Source organism: Haliotis rubra, unplaced genomic scaffold (assembly GCF_003918875.1).
Source record: "Haliotis rubra isolate DU_JTF1 unplaced genomic scaffold, ASM391887v1 Scf1365, whole genome shotgun sequence".
Taxonomy (NCBI): domain Eukaryota; kingdom Metazoa; phylum Mollusca; class Gastropoda; order Lepetellida; family Haliotidae; genus Haliotis; species Haliotis rubra.
Genome location: NW_025765298.1, coordinates 34,545 through 55,916, shown reverse-complemented (window position 1 = coordinate 55,916; position 21,372 = coordinate 34,545). Strand labels below are relative to the sequence as shown.

Here is a 21,372-nt window from a genome sequence, read left to right as displayed (position 1 = left end):
GAAATCCGGTTTCCGTAACCGGACGGTCATTTTCACATACAAAAAGCTAAATTATATGCATTTTTTCTCTCGTATATCCGGATGGCTGAGCACCAGTCAGTATGTTTACACACGCATTTTACCGAGTAGCCTTGAGTGCCCTAACCTAAAAGAAGCGTGAGAGGATCATGAAAAGATTAACTACCTGTAATTAGCAAGGGGACAGGTACCCCTTAGGTACAGGAACAATGCAAATGCGTGGATGACATCAGAACTGTTTCGTGATTGGTTGCTAGCATTTGACAGACAGATGCATGTACAGGTATGTTCGCACATGTTATTGACTTGACTACTTTATTTGACAAGATGTGATTTTATGTATGCACTGTTATTTGTTGATGTCTTATCAATAAAGATTACGTCTGGGGTCTATTATGTTCATTTCTTTGTATGTCCTTTTACATATGGTCCGTGGTTCAGATATCCGGAAATGTGTTTATCCGGACAATTTCAAGAAAAACACAAGTGTCCAGATAAACAGGGCACAACTGTATATATATATATACTCAGCTTCAGGGTATAGCACAGCATGACACTTTAATGTGGGAAGAAACCCAAAGTGATGCAGTTCTCAGATGTTTTTACCTTTGGTTAAATCCACAAACATGGGCTTAGTGCTGACAAACCTATAAACTTACTGTTGGAGAGCACCCAAAGTGTCTCCTTGACGATGTGCCTGTGTGGGGTGATGATGAACTTACTGGTCATGTTGGAGAGCACCCACAGTGTCTCCTTGACGATGTGCCTGTATGGGGAAACGAGGAACTTACTGGTCATGTTGGAGAGCACCCACAGTGTCTCCTTGACGATGTGCCTGTGTGGGGAGACGAGGAACTTACTGGTCATGTTGGAGTTACTGGTCATGTTGGAGAGCACCCACCGTGTCTCCTTGACGATGTGCCTGTGTGGGGAGACGAGGAACTTACTGGTCATGTTGGAGAGCACCCACAGTGTCTCCTTAATGATGTGTCTGTGTGGGGTGAAGAGGAACTTACTGGTCATGTTGGAGAGCACCCAAAGTGTCTCCTTGACGATGTGCCTGTGTGGGGAGACGAGGAACTTACTGGTCATGTTGGAGAGCACCCACAGTGTCTCCTTGACGATGTGCCTGTGTGGGGAGACGAGGAACTTACTGGTCATGTTGGAGTTACTGGTCATGTTGGAGAGCACCCACCGTGTCTCCTTGACGATGTGCCTGTGTGGGGAGACGAGGAACTTACTGGTCATGTTGGAGAGCACCCACAGTGTCTCCTTAATGATGTGTCTGTGTGGGGTGAAGAGGAACTTACTGGTCATGTTGGAGAGCACCCAAAGTGTCTCCTTGACGATGTGCCTGTGTGGGGAGACGAGGAACTTACTGGTCATGTTGGAGAGCACCCACAGTGTCTCCTTTACAATGTGCCTGTGTGGGGAAACGAGGAACTTACTGGTCATGTTGGAGAGCACCCACAGTGTCTCCTTGACGATGTGCCTGTATGGGGAAACGAGGAACTTCTCAAAGACAGATAGCAGGTTGGGGTTCTCCAGCGCCAGCTGAGTGTACTCGTCAGGGCCACTGCAGATGTTTCCCAGTGTCCGCAGCAGGGGGGTCATGGCCTGTAAACGAGGTGAATGTGTCATTGCCCGTAAACAAGATGAATGTGTCGTGGCCTGTAAACAACGTGAATGTGTCATGGCCTGTAAACAAGGTGCATGTGGCCTGGCCCGTAAACAGGATGATTGTGTCGTGGCCTGTAAACAAGGTGAATGTGTCATGGCCCGTAAACAAGGTGAATGTGTCATGGATTGTAAACAAGGTGAATGTGTCATGGCCCGTAAACAAGGTGAATGTGTCATGGTCCGTAAACAAGGTGAATGTGTCATGGATTGTAAACAAGGTGAATGTGTCATGGATTGTAAACAAGGTGAATGTGTCATGGATTGTAAACAAGGTGAATGTGTCATGGATTGTAAACAAGGTGAATGTGTCATGGATTGTAAACAAGGTGAATGTGTCATGGATTGTAAACAAGGTGAATGTGTCGTGGCCTGTAAACAAGGTGAATGTGTCATGGATTGTAAACAAGGTGAATGTGTCATGGATTGTAAACAAGGTGAATGTGTCATGGCCTGTAAACAAGGTGAATGTGTCGTGGCCTGTAAACAAGGTGAATGTGTCATGGATTGTAAACAAGGTGAATGTGTCATGGCCCGTAAACAAGGTGAATGTGTCGTGGCCTGTAAACAAGGTGAATGTGTCATGGCCCGTAAAAAAGGTGAATGTGTCATGGCCCGTAAACAAGGTGAATGTGTCATGGATTGTAAACAAGGTGAATGTGTCATGGATTGTAAACAAGGTGAATGTGTCATGGATTGTAAACAAGGTGAATGTGTCATGGATTGTAAACAAGGTGAATGTGTCATGGATTGTAAACAAGGTGAATGTGTCATGGCCCGTAAACAAGGTGAATGTGTTGTGGGCCCGTAAACAAGGTGAATGTGTCATGGATTGTAAACAAGGTGAATGTGTCATGGATTGTAAACAAGGTGAATGTGTCATTGCCCGTAAACAAGATGAATGTGTCGTGGCCTGTAAACAACGTGAATGTGTCATGGCCTGTAAACAAGGTGCATGTGGCCTGGCCCGTAAACAGGATGATTGTGTCGTGGCCTGTAAACAAGGTGAATGTGTCATGGCCCGTAAACAAGGTGAATGTGTCATGGATTGTAAACAAGGTGAATGTGTCATGGCCCGTAAACAAGGTGAATGTGTCATGGTCCGTAAACAAGGTGAATGTGTCATGGATTGTAAACAAGGTGAATGTGTCATGGATTGTAAACAAGGTGAATGTGTCATGGATTGTAAACAAGGTGAATGTGTCATGGATTGTAAACAAGGTGAATGTGTCATGGATTGTAAACAAGGTGAATGTGTCATGGATTGTAAACAAGGTGAATGTGTCGTGGCCTGTAAACAAGGTGAATGTGTCATGGATTGTAAACAAGGTGAATGTGTCATGGATTGTAAACAAGGTGAATGTGTCATGGCCTGTAAACAAGGTGAATGTGTCGTGGCCTGTAAACAAGGTGAATGTGTCATGGATTGTAAACAAGGTGAATGTGTCATGGCCCGTAAACACAAGGTGAATGTGTATTGGTGGCCTGTAAACAAGGTGAATGTGTCATGGCCCGTAAAAAAGGTGAATGTGTCATGGCCCGTAAACAAGGTGAATGTGTCATGGATTGTAAACAAGGTGAATGTGTCATGGATTGTAAACAAGGTGAATGTGTCATGGATTGTAAACAAGGTGAATGTGTCATGGATTGTAAACAAGGTGAATGTGTCATGGATTGTAAACAAGGTGAATGTGTCATGGCCCGTAAACAAGGTGAATGTGTTGTGGGCCCGTAAACAAGGTGAATGTGTCATGGATTGTAAACAAGGTGAATGTGTCATGGATTGTAAACAAGGTGAATGTGTCGTGGATTGTAAACAAGGTGAATGTGTCATGGCCCGTAAACAAGGTGAACGTGTCATGAATTGTAAACAAGGTGAATGTGTCATGGCCCGTAAACAAGGTGAATGTGTTGTGGGCCCGTAAACAAGGTGAATGTGTCCTGGATTGTAAACAAGGTGAATGTGTCCTGGATTGTAAACAAGGTGAATGTGTCCTGGATTGTAAACAAGGTGAATGTGTCATGGATTGTAAACAAGGTGAATGTGTCATGGCCTGTAAACAAGGTGCATGTGGCCTGGCCCGTAAACAGGATGATTGTGTCGTGGCCTGTAAACAAGGTGAATGTGTCATGGCCCGTAAACAAGGTGAACGTGTCATGAATTGTAAACAAGGTGAATGTGTCATGGCCCGTAAACAAGGTGAATGTGTTGTGGGCCCGTAAACAAGGTGAATGTGTCCTGGATTGTAAACAAGGTGAATGTGTCCTGGATTGTAAACAAGGTGAATGTGTCCTGGATTGTAAACAAGGTGAATGTGTCATGGATTGTAAACAAGGTGAATGTGTCATGGATTGTAAACAAGGTGAATGTGTCATGGATGGTAAACAAGGTGAATGTGTCATGGCCTGTAAACAAGGTGAATGTGTCATGGATTGTAAACAAGGTGAATGTGTAATGGATTGTAAACAAGGTGAATGTGTCATGGCCTGTAAACAAGGTGAATGTGTCATTGCCCGTAAACAAGGTAAACGTGTCATGGCCCGTAAACAAGGTGAATGTGTTGTGGGCCCGTAAACAAGATTAATGTGTCATGGATTGTAAACAAGGTGAATGTGTCAAGGATTGTAAACAAGGTGAATGTGTCATGGATTGTAAACAAGGTGAATGTGTCATGGCCTGTAAACAAGGTGAATGTGTCATGGATTGTAAACAAGGTGAATGTGTCATGGCCCGTAAACAAGGTGAATGTGTCATGGATTGTAAACAAGGTGAATGTGTCATGGCCCGTAAACAAGGTGAATTTGTTGTGGGCCCGTAAACAAGGTGAATGTGTCATGGATTGTAAACAAGGTGAATGTGTCATGGATTGTAAACAAGGTGAATGTGTCATGGATTGTAAACAAGGTGAATGTGTCATGGATTGTAAACAAGGTGAATGTGTCGTGGATTGTAAACAAGGTGAATGTGTCCTGGATTGTAAACAAGGTGAATGTGTCGTGGATTGTAAACCAGGTGAATGTGTTGTGGGCCCGTAAACAAGGTGAATGTGTCATGGATTGTAAACAAGGTGAATGTGTAATGGATTGTAAACAAGGTGAATGTGTCATGGCCCGTAAACAAGGTGAATGTGTCATGGATTGTAAACAAGGTGAATGTGTCAAGGATTGTAAACAAGGTGAATGTGTTGTGGATTGTAAACAAGGTGAATGTGTCATGGATTGTAAACACCTTCCTGTGCATCATGTAACAGTTTGTTGAGGTATTCCACCCACCTGTGCATCCTGACGAGGCTCATGTAACAGCTTGTTGAGATATTCCACCACCTGGACCAGACAGCCTTGGGACACAATATCTGCTGTGTGTTCTCCGCTACAAAACAGAAATGACTTTTCAAACAATTCTGATGTGGTGCAGGTTTGAACAACACTAACAAGTTTCTTTCATTGTTTCTCGAGTGTGTGAGAGCTGTAAGGAAGCTGCACTTTAAAGCATTCATCTCAATTCATCTGGTGATCTTCAGTGACGTGATCTTAAGTCAATCTGTAACTAATCTCTGTAATTACATATTTCACTACCCCTCCCAGATTACCTGTGAGCATGGACGCCTGTTTACCTGGCAGTGAGATATGTCAGCATCCACGCCAGCTCGGAGAGGAGTCTGTGGTTGTCTGTCCCCTCCTTCAGTCTCAGAGACAGGGGGTGGATGACACCACACTTCACAATCTCCCTGCAACATACATTCACATCTAGATGAAGCCAACTTTAAGTCATCCTCGATAATCTTCAGGGTATATGTTGCGATAACTCTCCGCTATACCCTGGATGCATCTATGGCTCGGCCCGATGATTTTATTACCTCCCTTGGTTGGGTTTTTATCCAATCAGTTGTCTACACTGGGAAGATGACCATACCAATCACAAATCACTTTCATTTTTAAATTTTCTAACCGAATAAACTTATCTAACCGAATAATATATTGTTGCAGATACTCTGAAAGAAGGAGTTCTTGCAAATATTTTTTAAAGGTTTCAGACCTGTCAATTTGTCTGTATGTTTTCCCCCCAAATCTGAGTCGAACTGCAAACAAACTTTAGATGCGGCGACCACTATTTTTGTTGACACTGGCAAGCTCGGTTGTAATGGCGGCATATCTGATTGGCTACTGTGAGAATGCAGAGACAGCCAAGGAAGGTAATAAAATCATCGGGCTAAGCAGTAGATGCATCCAGGGTATAGTATTATGACATAGTGTAATGGTATTCATATTGAACAATACAAACAAATATATACAAAGGTAAAAAGTATGACCAAAATTTCCAGTTGTTTTCTTCTACTTGTATGCAGAGATGTCAAGCCACTGTTCCCATGGTTACCTGGTGATGTCAGCAGATTCCCGAGCGAGGTTGGACAAGGCAAAAGCTGCACACTGCACCACATCAGGAGTTGGAGACTGTGGACCAGAAGGGCAGGTTGGTTTACACCAGTATAACTTATGGGTAAACAGTTTTTTAGTTCAGACTTTTTTGCTCTAAGTTATTTACCGATTATTGACCTTTATGATCTATTGAGAGCAAGCCCTATGTGCCTCTGTAAATGCTTTGCAGCAATTTGTATTGATTTGAACAACTAGTTAATGATATAACACAACTGTACATTGTTGAACATTTCATTGTTGGTTGTTGGTTTAACACCAATTCTTTTGTGTATAGGTATCTGGGTAAATTTGATTTAGTTTGGAAGGCGACACATAACGATATGTATCGCAACACCAAAGGTCTCACTTCATCCCTGTTAATGTATACAAGTCAGTTCTGTGCTGTAGTACTTGGCCCTTGCTTGACAAAGGTGTAAGAACCCATATGAAAGTGCTGCATCATAATAAAGACGTTGACATCCATAAAGTATCATACCTTTTCATATTATTCCTCAACTTCTAAAATGCCAATCAAACAGACTACCTGTTGGAGAACGACTACCAAGATCCCCTGAAGCTGGACAGGACATAACCTAAGATCTGCATCCATTCTGAGGTCCCGTGAGGACACGACACGACCTAAGATCTGCATCCATTCTGAGGTGACGTGAAGAGGATACAGTATACTACTTGTGGTGAGCGCTGCACCACTTACTTAACACTGGGTGTTCCAGTAACAAATACAACATTACTTCATGACACGTCTTATGGATAACAAGCTCTTTTCATTCTTTATACAAAGTTTCAGAGCTAAATGTTGCTCCTTCATTAGGTGAACTGATCCATAAACTGTGCCGTATTCGTGTTCATCCAACGTCTTATGCCTTTCAGGAACTTCAAACACAACGTTAACTCTCAAGAGCCACCATTCTCTCTTCCTAGCTTGAGAACCAATCCGTGTTTCAGTTTTTACTGATGGACCAGTTGAAATACTTGATTTATGGATCTTTCAATCGGTCTTCAGTTATTTTCCTTACAAACTCTAGAAATCAAATTTACCCTACTCACTCACAAGGGACATTATGCCCAGAGGAGACTACTCTGTAGCAGAAATCACTCAGTTGTAATGTAAAGGGTTTCTCAGTTTCACATTGGAGAGACATTGTGAATTGTCACTGATTCATAATGAAAACTCAGATCCACCTATCACATACAGCCACCACCCACCTCTATGAGCTTGACCAGCGGTAGTACACATCCCTGTGCCTGGAGGATCTCCCTGATCTGCTTGCTGTCCCCAGCCAGGTTCCCCAAAGCCCAAGCACACTGGTCCTGCAACCAGCCAGTTACTGCAGAGTCAACAACATTCTAGCCAGTTCGCCTTACCTAACTGACTGTATAGCAACCAGTGGTTAATTGCATGAGCCACAATCCAAGTGATCAGGTGTGATGTCACCCAGTCCACAAAATGTAGGAATATAATTATTAACTAACATGACTTCAGAGTGAATCATTATTAGAGCATCCTGTCTTATAAGATCTTGAAATGTTTTTGTGATAACAGGCATGTCACTGTAGCTATAGGCTCAGATTGTAGCTACTGCGTCAAATCTCAATGGTTGGTATCTCTGTAGCAATACCTGCTTAGGTAGGTGGTGATGACATGTTTAAATTCTGTGCTGGTTGAAACTGAGAACAAACATATGACCATATTATTCCTCTAATATTCACCTACATGTACATGAATGTTGAACAAAGAAAATAAACCAAAATGTTTGTGCATGGAAGATGCAGTCTGTTGCTATGCAACCTGCAAATGGCTGCCAAGTCTTACAGTCAGGAGATGGTTGCTGCTGCCCAGGTAGGTGATGAGATATGGTGCAGCTGTTTTGGTGACAGCCATGGCGTGATCATGCGTGCCGGCAGCGATGTTGGTGAGACACCAGGCGGACTCGAGTTGGAGGTCAGCATCACTTCCTGTCAGGAGCCCTACCAGACACTGTAGGGAGTTCTCTATCCTGGAACATACAAGCAGTATTAGTACTGATGTCTGAGACCCACCAGACACTGTAGGGAGTTCTCTATTCCGGAACATACAAGCAGTGTTAGTACTGATGTCTGAGACCCACCAGACACTGTAGGGAGTTCTCTATCCTGGAACATACAAGCAGTATTAGTACTGATGTCTGAGACCCACCAGACACTGTAGGGAGTTCTCTATCCCGGAACATACCAGCAGTACTAGTACTGATGTCTGAGACCTACCAGACACTGTAGGGAGTTCTCTATTCCGGAACTTTCAAGCAGTGTTAGTACTGATGTCTGAGACCCACCAGACACTGTAGGGAGTTCTCTATCCCGGAACATACAAGCAGTATTAGTACTGATGTCTGAGACCCACCAGACACTGTAGGGAGTTCTCTATCCCGGAACATACAAGCAGTATTAGTACTGATGTCTGAGACCTACCAGACACTGTAGGGAGTTCTCTATCCTAGAACATACAAGCAGTATTAGTACTGATGACTGAGACCCACCAGACACTGTAGGGAGTTCTCTATCCCGGAACATACCAGCAGTACTAGTACTGATGTCTGAGACCTACCAGACACTGTAGGGAGTTCTCTATCCTGGAACATACAAGCAGTATTAGTACTGATGTCTGAGACCTACCAGACACTGTAGGGAGTTCTCTATCCCGGAACATACAAGCAGTATTAGTACTGATGTCTGAGACCCATCAGACACTGTAGGGAGTTCTCTATCCTGGAACATACAAGCAGTATTAGTACTGATGTCTGAGACCCACCAGACACTGTAGGGAGTTCTCTATCCCGGAACATACAAGCAGTATTAGTACTGATGTCTGAGACCCATCAGACACTGTAGGGAGTTCTCTATCCTGGAACATACAAGCAGTATTAGTACTGATGTCTGAGACCTACCAGACACTGTAGGGAGTTCTCTATCCCGGAACATACAAGCAGTATTAGTACTGATGTCTGAGACCCATCAGACACTGTAGGGAGTTCTCTATCCTGGAACATACAAGCAGTATTAGTACTGATGTCTGAGACCCATCAGACACTGTAGGGAGTTCTCTATCCCGGAACATACAAGCAGTATTAGTACTGATGTCTGAGACCCACCAGACACTGTAGGGAGTTCTCTATTCAGAAACATACAATCAGTGTTAGTACTGATGACTGAGACCCACCAGACACTGTAGGGAGTTCTCTATCCCGGAACATACAAGCAGTATTAGTACTGATGTGTGAGACCCACCAGACACTGTAGGGAGTTCTCTATCCTGGAACATACAAGCAGTATTAGTACTGATGTCTGAGACCCACCAGACACTGTAGGGAGTTCTCTATCCTGGAACAGTGAGGCAGTATTAGTACTGATGTCTGAGACCCACCAGACACTGTAGGGAGTTCTCTATCCTGGAACATACAAGCAGTATTAGTACTGATGTCTGAGAGCCACTAGACACTGTAGGGAGTTCTCTATCCTGGAACATACAAGCAGTATTAGTACTGATGTCTGAGACCCACCAGACACTGTAGGGAGTTCTCTATCCTGGAACATACAAGCAGTATTAGTACTGATGTCTGAGACCCACCAGGCACTGTAGGGAGTTCTCTATCCTGGAACATACAAGCAGTATTAGTACTGATGTCTGAGACCCACCAGACACTGTAGGGAGTTCTCTATCCCGGAACATACAAACAGTATTAGTACTGATGTCTGAGACCCACCAGACACTGTAGGGAGTTCTCTATCCTGGAACATACAAGCAGTATTAGTACTGATGTCTGAGACCCACCAGGCACTGTAGGGAGTTCTCTATCCTGGAACATACAAGCAGTATTAGTACTGATGTCTGAGACCCATCAGACACTGTAGGGAGTTCTCTATCCCGGAACATACAAGCAGTATTAGTACTGATGTCTGAGACCCACCAGACACTGTAGGGAGTTCTCTATCCTGGACCATACCAGCAGTATTAGTACTGATGTCTGAGACCTACCAGACACTGTAGGGAGTTCTCTATCCTAGAACATACAAGCAGTATTAGTACTGATGTCTGAGACCCACCAGGCACTGTAGGGAGTTCTCTATCCCGGAACATACAAGCAGTATTAGTACTGATGTCTGAGACCTACCAGACACTGTAGGGAGTTCTCTATCCTAGAACATACAAGCAGTATTAGTACTGATGTCTGAGACCCACCAGGCACTGTAGGGAGTTCTCTATCCCGGAACATACAAGCAGTATTAGTACTGATGTCTGAGACCTACCAGACACTGTAGGGAGTTCTCTATCCTAGAACATACAAGCAGTATTAGTACTGATGTCTGAGACCCACCAGACACTGTAGGGAGTTCTCTATCACGGAACATACAAGCAGTATTAGTACTTATAAGTACAATGTCTAGGAGTGGTGGGCAGCTACTTTAGGTGTTATGTCGTTCACATAAGGCTTGTAGTGAACTTGTAGTAGTGAATGTGTGGAGGGTATAGGTAAACATAGATAAAACACAGGATCACCTGGGGTGCCTCCAGTAATTTAGGGGCAGAGGTCAGTGTTTCTACATATTTACCCGAGAAACACATCAATGTATGCTGATCCCTGAGCAAAGGACCTCCGGAGGGTCTGCAGACTCCTGTGTCGATTATCCCCTTTCTTCTGGAGGTCCTTCGTGGCCTCAATCACCTGGCACAGAAGAGAGAAGACTGAGAAACTCCAAAATAATTGAGTGGTAAAACATGTTAACTCATTAAACCCGAGAGACGCATATATGGGGCAAATTAATCAGCTCCTCACAGCGAGTGACGTGTTTATGAGGCATGTAATTGGCAGTTTCTCACAGCGAGAGCCACATATATTCGTCAACAGAAAGCACCTCTTATTCAGCTCCCTGGGAGTATACATGTGTGTCGTACTTTTAAAAATTGCACTGTACCTATTGTTTCAACCAATTAGTAGTACTGAGCAAATATTAGCTTTTCTTACAAGAGAATTGACCTTTAGTGTCAATCAGAAGAAGTATTTAAAGTATTTTGATAGCAATTGCTAATCATTATCACAGGCTTATACAGCGTTTGGCAAATGAACACATGTCGGCGAGAAAGGGGATCATGATGTTTATACACAGGTAAGTGTCTGGACCTCTTCATTGGGAATGGGTACTAAACTACTTCTTATGCACATTGATTGAATTAGATGTAATGGTTTAGAGGTTACTGAAGATAATATTTTCTTCAACTTCCTAATAAATAGGAAACAATATACAAAATTCAAACACAATATAATAGTTTGAATTTACTTTTTAGGTATTATTACGTTGTCATGTTTCATATAATGAAACATAATGTATAAACACAAATAATTATACATCCAAGCTCGAATAGATTAGACATAATTTAACTTACTAATTTAAAGTTTACTGAATTGTAACTAGTTATTTTCCATAATCTAAAGTTGATAATGTTACCTAATCGAATATAAAGTCATAACTCGCGCCTTTGCATTGAATATATATACATGTCAGTGTTATAACAACAATGAAATGTTTTACTACGTTTGTTACAAAACACAGTTAAAAATTCTTACACATAGACAGAAGTAATATCATAAGTTATTACATGTAAACCATACAAACGTATTTCAAGCATTGTTGTTCAAGCTGTTGAAAGTTGCATGTTGATTTGAATGGTCAGTTTTCTATGTAATTTACATGAGCATTGTGTAAAACATTTGTATTTGATCTCAGTAATTATCACATCCGGTGTAATTATCACGTGTATCTGTATCAATGAACTCAGTCTCTATTGATCCATCGTCAATAAAAGCTGGATAGTATATCAGTTACGGTATCGATACACATGGCGTATAATCATTCAATCAGATAACAGTAATGAGATAATTGAACACCTCTTTCGACCTTGAAATAATGGTTAGGTCTCTGAATGCCTACAGTGACAAATGCCTACAGGCAATAATGGGGTCCTCCCATTACGCAGACAGCCAGTTCGCAGACACCTTAAAACAACAACATTTACGGTTCAGTGAACAGATTATCTACTACCTGATACCTACAAATTATAATGGAATAGTCCAAATAAAAACACAGGAACAAACTGAAGCTATATTATTTATTTTAAAAGATCGAAGAAAATACAGTAATTTGAATTTTTATTGCTGCAATATAAAAACAGTTTATTTTTATAAACATTTCGGTTTAACCTTCTAGTCTAACAGGAGTTGGCATCATCATATTGAAAACATTGCTTAGCTATTAGAAATTGCGACACTGTTCTATCATATAAATCAAATAAAGAGAAATGTGAACCTAAATATTATTCATATGGAATAAAGACTGACTGACTGACTGAGTTTGGTTTTACGCCGCTTTTAGCAATATTCCAGATACATCACGGCGGGGAACACCAGAAATGGGCTTCACACATTGTACCCATGTGGGGATTCGAACCCGGGTCTTAGGTATGACGAGTCAACGCTTTAACCACTAGGCTACCCCACCGCCCCAATGGAATAAAGAAGTTATATGTATAGTTATATGTTATATTGTATCCTACATGGCAATGCAGGTGTCTCATTTACTGCAAATCAGAATGTTTTCAAATATGTACATATCTCTATCTCTCCAACAAAACGTTTTCTCAGTTAACTTCTGTTGTACATATGCTATTATTGGGAGGGGTCTTTTCTATCAATAAACACAATCAAACCTCTCAGTGACAAACCTGTTTTTATATTTAAAAGTAATTGATAGTAAAATCAATTTTGAGAAGAGAAATCATTTATCATTTAATCACAACAAAGTTCTATTTACCCACAATCAAACTTCTCAGTAACGAACCTGTTTCAGGCTCACCCTGCTCTACTCACTAGACAGTGGGCTGCTCCATTATACCCGTAGGTGTTACCCTAATTAACATTCTAGTTCAGTGTCTGTCAATTGGGTGTCTGTCAAATGGGTGTCTGTCAATTGGGAGATAACCGCAATAATAGCTATTGAGTATGTTGTTTTAGGTGAGCAGCAGTGATATGCTTCCCTGCACACAAGTGGTCACTTCCACCCTAATGAGTTTAACCTGTTTACACTATGAAAACGTCCTAGAGATTATCTGATCATATCAGCACAAGCAGTGCCTTATGTATCCTGTTTGCTTGTTTTCAATACAATTTGTCTATCTTTCTCAACAGGAACTACAGATGTACAAGCAAGGCTCCCTTGGACTTTCTGTGCTGTTGGTCGACTAGTGAAGATGGAGTAAAACAAATTCTCAGACTTTTTTGCCAGTCAAAATATGCATAAGATGATGTAAAGATATTTGACCCTGTCAGATGTAAAGATATGAATTCAATTATTGTTCCATTTCACAAATATATGAAAACCCCCAACATTTTTTTCATTGTGTAGGCATTTGTCCACCTTGCCTGTTGGAATGTTCCATTTATGTAATGGGGAGAAGATACTGCTGCTTGAAATCACTGGTGCATTACTTTGTTTATTCTACACTGTAGGCATTTGTCACTGTAGGCATTTTGGAGACTACGCCGAAATAACAGCCTGTGGTAGAAGGCATATGTAGTTACGTCCTTGTTGAAAGGTTTGTCCCATGACAAGTGTAAAAGAAACAGATGCGCTGTTATATCATTGGACAATTTGCTTTGTGGAGTCACGCCCCTCTCTGTAATATTTATGCATGCATGCACATCTGTAATTTTAGGAACCTCGTTTGCTTTCAGTATAAATATAGGCACGCCCATCTTCATAAATATTGGGGGGGTGGGGGTGGTTGGGTGTTCAACTGCAAGTTTATACACTATAATAATTCAGTATAGTATCACTTCGTGAATTCTGTAATACATGTACTTTAGTTTGGATATTGATTTGTATCAAGGTGAAGATTATATTTACACGTACAGCAAACCATTATGTTTTATGTACTAGTTGTGTGTGTAAAATGTATATGAAAATAAATACTATCTCTACTCAATGGTTGGATTTCAATGGCTTTGTTTTACTTATTGAAAAACACTAAAATGTGTTTTCGATCTCTGAGGACAAATAAACTCGCCAAACTTCCTATCTACTCCTGTCCTATGTGTATATTTCATACATCGTTACCAGTGTGTATGTTTACAATACACAAACTGCTACATCATAGCTTGAGTTGATAAAGCCGAAACCCAGCATATCAACTGGTCAGCGATGTAGACAATAATCAATCTCTATCCAAGCTGTTGAGTGACCAAACATGCTCTTCAGAAATTTCGCCCACGCCCCATCACCTGTCCTTTCCTCTGTGACAGGTATCTCATGATATGATTGGTCACAGATAACAAATGACCAGCCACTATATTGAACAGTTGAGATACCGAACGTTCTATTCGGGAAATTTGAGGACGCCCTATCACGTAACTCTTTGTTTTATGTCTATGCAAGGAATATGTAGTATACATTTTTTTATGTATGTTTGTATGGTCACGTATGTTTTCTGCATCAAATCTAGATGAAACAAAGTGCCAAGCTATGAATGTGCTCTATGTTACTTTCCTTAAAATAATCCGTATACACTAGAAATGTATCGGCAAAAACGCTATTTCGCCAAAGATTATAAAGTATGTAAGTAAATTCTTCTTTACAGTATGTCATTGTCATAGATGTTTTGTAAAATTAAACCCACACACTGATATGAGAGAGAATTTGTTTATGTGTGTCTCATCTCTTACATACAAACAATACATGCATGTTGTGATAGAATATACATGTACAAGCCGCCAAATGTCTACAAGAGAAACTTGCAATAATATTACATAAAACGTTGCAATACATGATATGTATTCAAACCTGCTTTCTTTCAACATATATCTTTATGACACAATTAAACAATCAGGACAGTTTCCTGTCATCCCCGAAACCTGCCAGGGAAAGCAGGTGTGATTAGCACTAATTAGTCTCGCCACAGGGAGCTGGGCAATCAGAGAGGGTTTCCAGGTGTTGAGTAGTGAAGTGGCTCTCGGGCTTAATGAGTTATCAGCTGATAGATATTGTTTAAATCAATGAATTGAGTGAATTTATACGTTGTAGATACATGTATATCATACACAACTTTATCTAGGATGCTTAACTATATATTCTTGACAGGCTAATGAAGAAAGAAATATTTTGTACAAAACTGGGATGATTTTAAGTCCACAAATTCCTACATTTGGATGCTTTACACCACTGCATCTTATACTTCTATTGTTGGGTTCTGATGTCACCTCAGCAAAGCCTTACCATCAAACATAACAATATTAACATGTAATCCTAAATATAACGTGTTACATTTGATCACTTTCTAAATGGCATTGTGCATTCAATTTCATTGTATAAACATCATTCACACCACAATGGAAAAATCTTAATTTTGAGCATATATTTCTTAGGAGCAAATCCTGCAGACATGTCGATGCATATCAACCTGTCAGCAGATCAAGGAAAACCCTAACAATAACAGTACGTCTTCGAGTCTGTAGATGATGTCAATGAATAAATATTGCTTAATGCTGCATCAGCATTTTGCAGCTATTTTGCAGCAACTTGATGAAACATGAAAATGTTTCAAAACAGGAACTCCTTTGTGATCATTTCAAAGATGAAATATAACATCACCATAATTATTCAAGGGTTATATTCTTCCCCACACGACTGGTCTTCAATGACGTACCTGTTCATTGGAGATTTCTGGATATTCTGCAGAACATCGACGGAATCGCTTGGAATTCAGCAACTGCTGTCTTTTGTCTTTTCTCACCACTGTAACACAACATGGAAGAGGTAAAGTGCAGGTACAGATCGGGAACTACCACAGCAATCACTTGTTAACACAACATGGAAGAGGTAAAGTGCAGGCACAGATTGGGAACTACCACAGCAATCACTTGTTAACACAACATGGAGGAGGTAAAGTGCAGGTACAGATCGGGAACTACCACAGCAATCACTTGTTAACACAACATGGAGGAGGTAAAGTGCAGGTACAGATCGGGAACTACCACAGCAATCACTTGTTAACACAACATGGAGGAGGTAAAGTGCAGGTAACTACCACAGCAGATCAGGAGGACCACTACCACAGCAATCACTTGTTAACACAACATGGAGGAGGTAAAGTGCAGGTACAGATCAGGAACTACCACAGCAATCACTTGTTAACACAACATGGAGGAGGTAAAGTGCAGGTACAGATCAGGGAACTACCACAGCAATCACTTGTTAACACAACATGGAGGAGGTAAAGTGCAGGTACAGATCAGGAACTACCACAGCAATCACTTGTTAACACAACATGGAGGAGGTAAAGTGCAGGTACAGATCGGGGGAACTACCACAGCAATCACCACCACAGCAATCACTTGTTAACACAACATGGAGGAGGTAAAGTGCAGGTACAGATCAGGAACTACCACAATCACTTGCACATCATGGAGGAGGTAAAGTGCAGGTACAGATCGGAACTACCACAGCAATCACTTAACACAACATGGAGGAGGTAAAGTGCAGGTACAGATCGGGAACCACCACAGCAATCACTTGTTAACACAACATGGAGGAGGTAAAGTGCAGGTACAGGGGAACTACAGCAATCACTTGTTAACACAACAACTACCACAGCAATCACTTGTTAACACAACATGGAGGAGGTAAAGTGCAGGTACAGATCGGGAACTACCACAGCAATCACTTGGACCACAGCAATCACTTGTTAACACAACATGGAGGAGGTAAAGTGCAGGTACAGATCGGGAACTACCACAGCAATCACTTGTTAACACAACATGGAGGAGGTAAAGTGCAGGTACAGATCGGGAACTACCACAGCAATCACTTGTTAACACAACATGGAGGAGGTAAAGTGCAGGTACAGATCGGGAACCACCACAGCAATCACTTGTTAACACAACATGGAGGAGGTAAAGTGCAGGTACAGATCGAACTACCACACAGCAATCACTTGTTAACACAACATGGAGGAGGTAAAGTGCAGGTACAGATCAGGAACTACCACAGCAATCACTTGTTAACACAACATGGAGGAGGTAAAGTGCAGGTACAGATCAGGAACTACCACAGCAATCACTTGTTAACACAACATGGAGGAGGTAAAGTGCAGGTACAGATCGGGAACTACCACAGCAATCACTTGTTAACACAACATTGTTAACAGCAATCACTTGTTAACACAACATGGAGGAGGTAAAGTGCAGGTACAGATCGGGAACTACCACAGCAATCACTTGTTAACACAACATGGAGGAGGTAAAGTGCAGGTACAGATCAGGAACTACCACAGCAATCACTTGTTAACACAACATGGAGGAGGTAAAGTGCAGGTACAGATCGGGAACCACCACAGCAATCAGTTGTTAACACAACATGGAGGAGGTAAAGTGCAGGTACAGATCGGGAACCACCAGGGCAATCAGTTGTTAACACAACATGGAGGATGTAAAGTGCAGGCACAGATCGGGAACCACCACAGCAATCAGTTGTTAACACAACATGGAGGATGTAAAGTGTAGGCACAGATCGGGAACCACCACAGCAATCAGTTAAAGCGCTACAATATCAAGAACATACAAGTTTCAAGGGGGCACTATGGTTTGAACCCGGCAGTCTAACACTGTCACGTCAATCTCATTAGCTGCACTCAAGTAATTCCCGGTGTGGATAGGCTGATGTGTGGATAGGCCGATGTGTGGATAGGCTGATGTGTGGATAGGCTGATGTGTGGATAGAACTATGTGTGAGGATAGGCCGATGTGTGGATAGACTGATGTGTGGATAGACTGATGGACTGATGTGTGGATAGACCGATGTGTGGATAGACTGATGTGTGGATAGACTGATTTGTGGATAAGCTGATGTGTGGATAGACTGATGTGTGGACAGACTGATGGACTGATGTGTGGATAGACTGATGTGTGGATAAGCTGATGTGTGGATAGGCTGACGTGTGGATAGACTGATGTGTGGACAGACCGATGTGTGGATAGGCTGATGTGTGGATAGACGGATGTGTGGATAGGCTGATGTGTGGATAGGCTGATGTGTGGATAGACTATTGTGTGGATAGGCTGATGTGTGGATAGACTATTGTGTGGATAGACTGATGTGTGGATAGACCGATGTGTGGATAGACGGATGTGTGGATAAGCTGATGTGTGGATAGGCTGATGTGTGGACAGACTGATGTGTGGATAGACTGATGTGTGGATAGACTGATGTGTGGATAAGCTGATGTGTGGATAGGCTGATGTGTGGATAGACTGATGTGTGGATAGACGGATGTGTGGATAGGCGGATGTGTGGATAGGCGGATGTGTGGATAGGCGGATAGGCGGATAGGCGATGTGTGGATAGGCCGATGTGTGGATAGGCTGATGTGTGGATAGACTGATGTGTGGATAGGCTGATGTGTGGATAGGCTGATGTGTGGATAGGCTGATGTGTGGATAGACCGATGTGTGGATAGACCGATGTGTGGATAGACCGATGTGTGGATAGACTGATGTGTGGATAGGCTGATGACAGATTGTTTTTGAACCAAGTTTGATGTTCTATACCTTGAAACTTAATCATGCCATGAAATCATTCACGTCAAATTTACCAGTTGTATTAAACACAAATATTTTATTTATTTGAAGCTGAATCAATACATTCTACTATTGCTATAACTTAAAATTCTACTGAGGTAAATTAACATGTACAGTAACGAGCAGAAAAAATGCGACTTTTCACAGACATAGTTTCAAAATATATTTACTGATAAATTCAGTTATATTTTTCATACATCCACTCCGGATACTGAAGTTTACATTTATGCAAGTCAATAGTCCACCGTTTCTCTCCATGCACTGCTGAATACGGCGTCCCATGCTGTCAATCAAATTGTCTATGTAGTCCTGGGGTAGGCCCACCCATATTTGACTGATGAGATTAGACCACTCAACGACACTCTTCGGTTCCAACTTTTCTAATTTGTCCTTCATAATCTGCCACACATTTTCAATTGGGTTCAGGTCTGGTGATGCCGCTGGAAATTTCTGTAAGGTCATGTGACTCGTTTCAAACCAGTTACAGGTGTGTCTTGACTTGTGTACAGGTGCATTGTCCTGTAAAGGTTTTAAAGGTATTCCTCACTGTCCTATATGGGATTCCACTATGCCTTCTTGTATAAGTTGACAGTACTTGCGTGAATCCATCCTTCCTGTAATAGTTAGCAGGGGCGTTACCCCAAGTTTGCCTATACCACCCCAAACCATGACACTGTGTGAGAACTTCGGAACCATTTTGCAGCTACATTCACCTCTTGACCACCTCTTTCTTGTGATCCCATAAAACTGAAACTTTGATTCGTCCATAAAAATCACATTTGAAAAGTCTGTACCCTGCATTTCCCTGCACCACTCGAGCCTTTTCTCCATATGTGCTGTTGTCATCAATGGAACTTTCTTCGGCACTTGCTTGACATATCCAGATTGCTTTAAAGATCTGATTGTCCATTCTGATACCTTAGGGGTTCCTTGACTTGATGCCTTCACGGCAAGCTGTTTTGCAGACCAGTTTGGGTACGCTGCCAAATGCGTACCCAAACGTCCCGATCCAGCCTGTCGCTCTGTCCCTAACCCTGCGTCAAATTTCGGTAAACAGAGGCCTGATGCAGTCCCGTCAGTTTCACAAGTCTAGTTACGGATGTAATACCTGCTTCATAATATGTCAAGAGTCGATTTCTGTTGTTTTGTATACGTCATGGCAAAGCTTCGGTATCGTCTGCTAGCAACGAGATCACGTGATCAAGCCATCCCTGAACCCAAGGGAGATAATTCCATACCAACGAGGCAAGCTACTGGCGGCTAGAAACGATGTATTTAGGCTTTTTTGATAGTAGGATCGAGTCTACAGAATTAAGGTTTTTTTCGCATTTTTTCTGCTCGTTACTATATATACAATGTTAGTAACGTTAACACACAACACGTTACATGTTCTTTCGGGTGGCCAATGAGACTTCAAGCCAATGTGAAAACTCTGAAACAAAGTTATTTGACCAGTTGAGAAACTTTCATGAGGTATGATATCCTGTAATGTCATGTACATTATACACCAGGCATGTGACATGAACCGTTTGTCTGTCACCAGATGGATGCAATATTGTTATGTGAAGGTGGATATTGATGGAGACATTCCTTGAACAAGGAAGCTGCCTCATAATACTCAACTTATGTCAGTTGTAATTTATGATATGTGCATTTTGTTTTCTTTCTTTCTTTTGTTGCAGCATTGTGATGGGTTTTTTTTATGGAGAAGCATGTACAATGTGAATGACCCCCTAAATTTGATGTACAAAGCAAGTGACACCCCCCACCCCGCATGTCATGTACAAATTCAATGACAACCCCCCTTTTAATTTTGTAAGCATAATGTAGTAAAAACATTTTGTACAAATTGATGATCCCCTCCCTCTACAGAATGGGTGCTACCCCCCCTCCCCATCAAAATCATCATCCACCTAGCTATAAATCATTAATGGACCCTTAGAAACTGTATTTCACCGTTCTTAGCCAAAAAAAGTTATTGCGCCACATATTTTCCAAACTGTCTTTTTTGCCCATATTTTGTCTACACTGCTGAAATTACTATTTACTATATACAAGGAAGTAAGTATAAAGGAGCCCTAGCAAGTCTATCCCACGCACTCGTAAACAACTCCCCGCCATGGACTATGTTCGTCTTCATGCATGCAGATATCTCACGATTGGCAACCTGTGCATTTATGCAGAAAGATCTCAAACAAACAACAATGCATTTTTCCCCACCATTGTCCTCGTGTCGTCTCCTGTTTCGAATGGATTCCACACTTTCAGCTGCATGTTTATATTTATCTTTTCGTTCCATTATTGAGGCCGGAAATAGACTGATCTAAAACGTGGAATAGAAATGTGGAAAGATGAACGGGAAATGCGAAAATGAAATTAATTTGAATCCAATCTGTATAACGAATATTTAGGGTTTGGTGGTAAATTTATTTATTTATCTCGTCCAGTGACCTGAAAATTGACCATAAATTGGTTTTGATGTGGACAGATGATCGAGATGAGTGAAAGACGTTATGACAAGAAAGGACTGTCTTGTGTTGATAGCTCTTTTGTTGATCTTTTTTCACAATCTTACTTTGAA

General features: G+C 41.6%; 1 protein-coding gene across 3 annotated transcripts in view; it reads right to left on the bottom strand.

The window, feature by feature from the left end:
- Nucleotides 1-21,105, bottom strand: part of LOC124268146 (importin subunit alpha-9-like) — a 30,657-nt gene extending 9,552 nt beyond the window's left edge. For 2 of the 3 annotated variants that reach the window (XR_006896217.1, XM_046703165.1), the window contains exons 1-10: nucleotides 21,012-21,105; nucleotides 15,863-15,951; nucleotides 10,720-10,832; nucleotides 7,946-8,129; nucleotides 7,339-7,443; nucleotides 6,071-6,147; nucleotides 5,310-5,423; nucleotides 4,969-5,065; nucleotides 1,531-1,635; nucleotides 741-804 (exon numbers count right to left, since the gene is read on the bottom strand). Coding sequence is in view for 2 of the 3 variants with exons in the window: in XM_046703165.1 (XP_046559121.1) it covers nucleotides 741-804; nucleotides 1,531-1,635; nucleotides 4,969-5,065; nucleotides 5,310-5,423; nucleotides 6,071-6,147; nucleotides 7,339-7,443; nucleotides 7,946-8,129; nucleotides 10,720-10,832; nucleotides 15,863-15,951; nucleotides 21,012-21,090 (1,027 nt within the window). In the remaining variant the exon portion in view is untranslated. Of the gene's footprint in view, nucleotides 1-740; nucleotides 805-1,466; nucleotides 1,636-4,968; nucleotides 5,066-5,309; nucleotides 5,424-6,070; nucleotides 6,148-7,338; nucleotides 7,444-7,945; nucleotides 8,130-10,719; nucleotides 10,833-15,862; nucleotides 15,952-21,011 lie in introns of all 3 variants that reach the window. The other variant, XM_046703166.1, reaches the window with a different exon arrangement.
- Nucleotides 21,106-21,372: the final 267 nt, after the last annotated feature.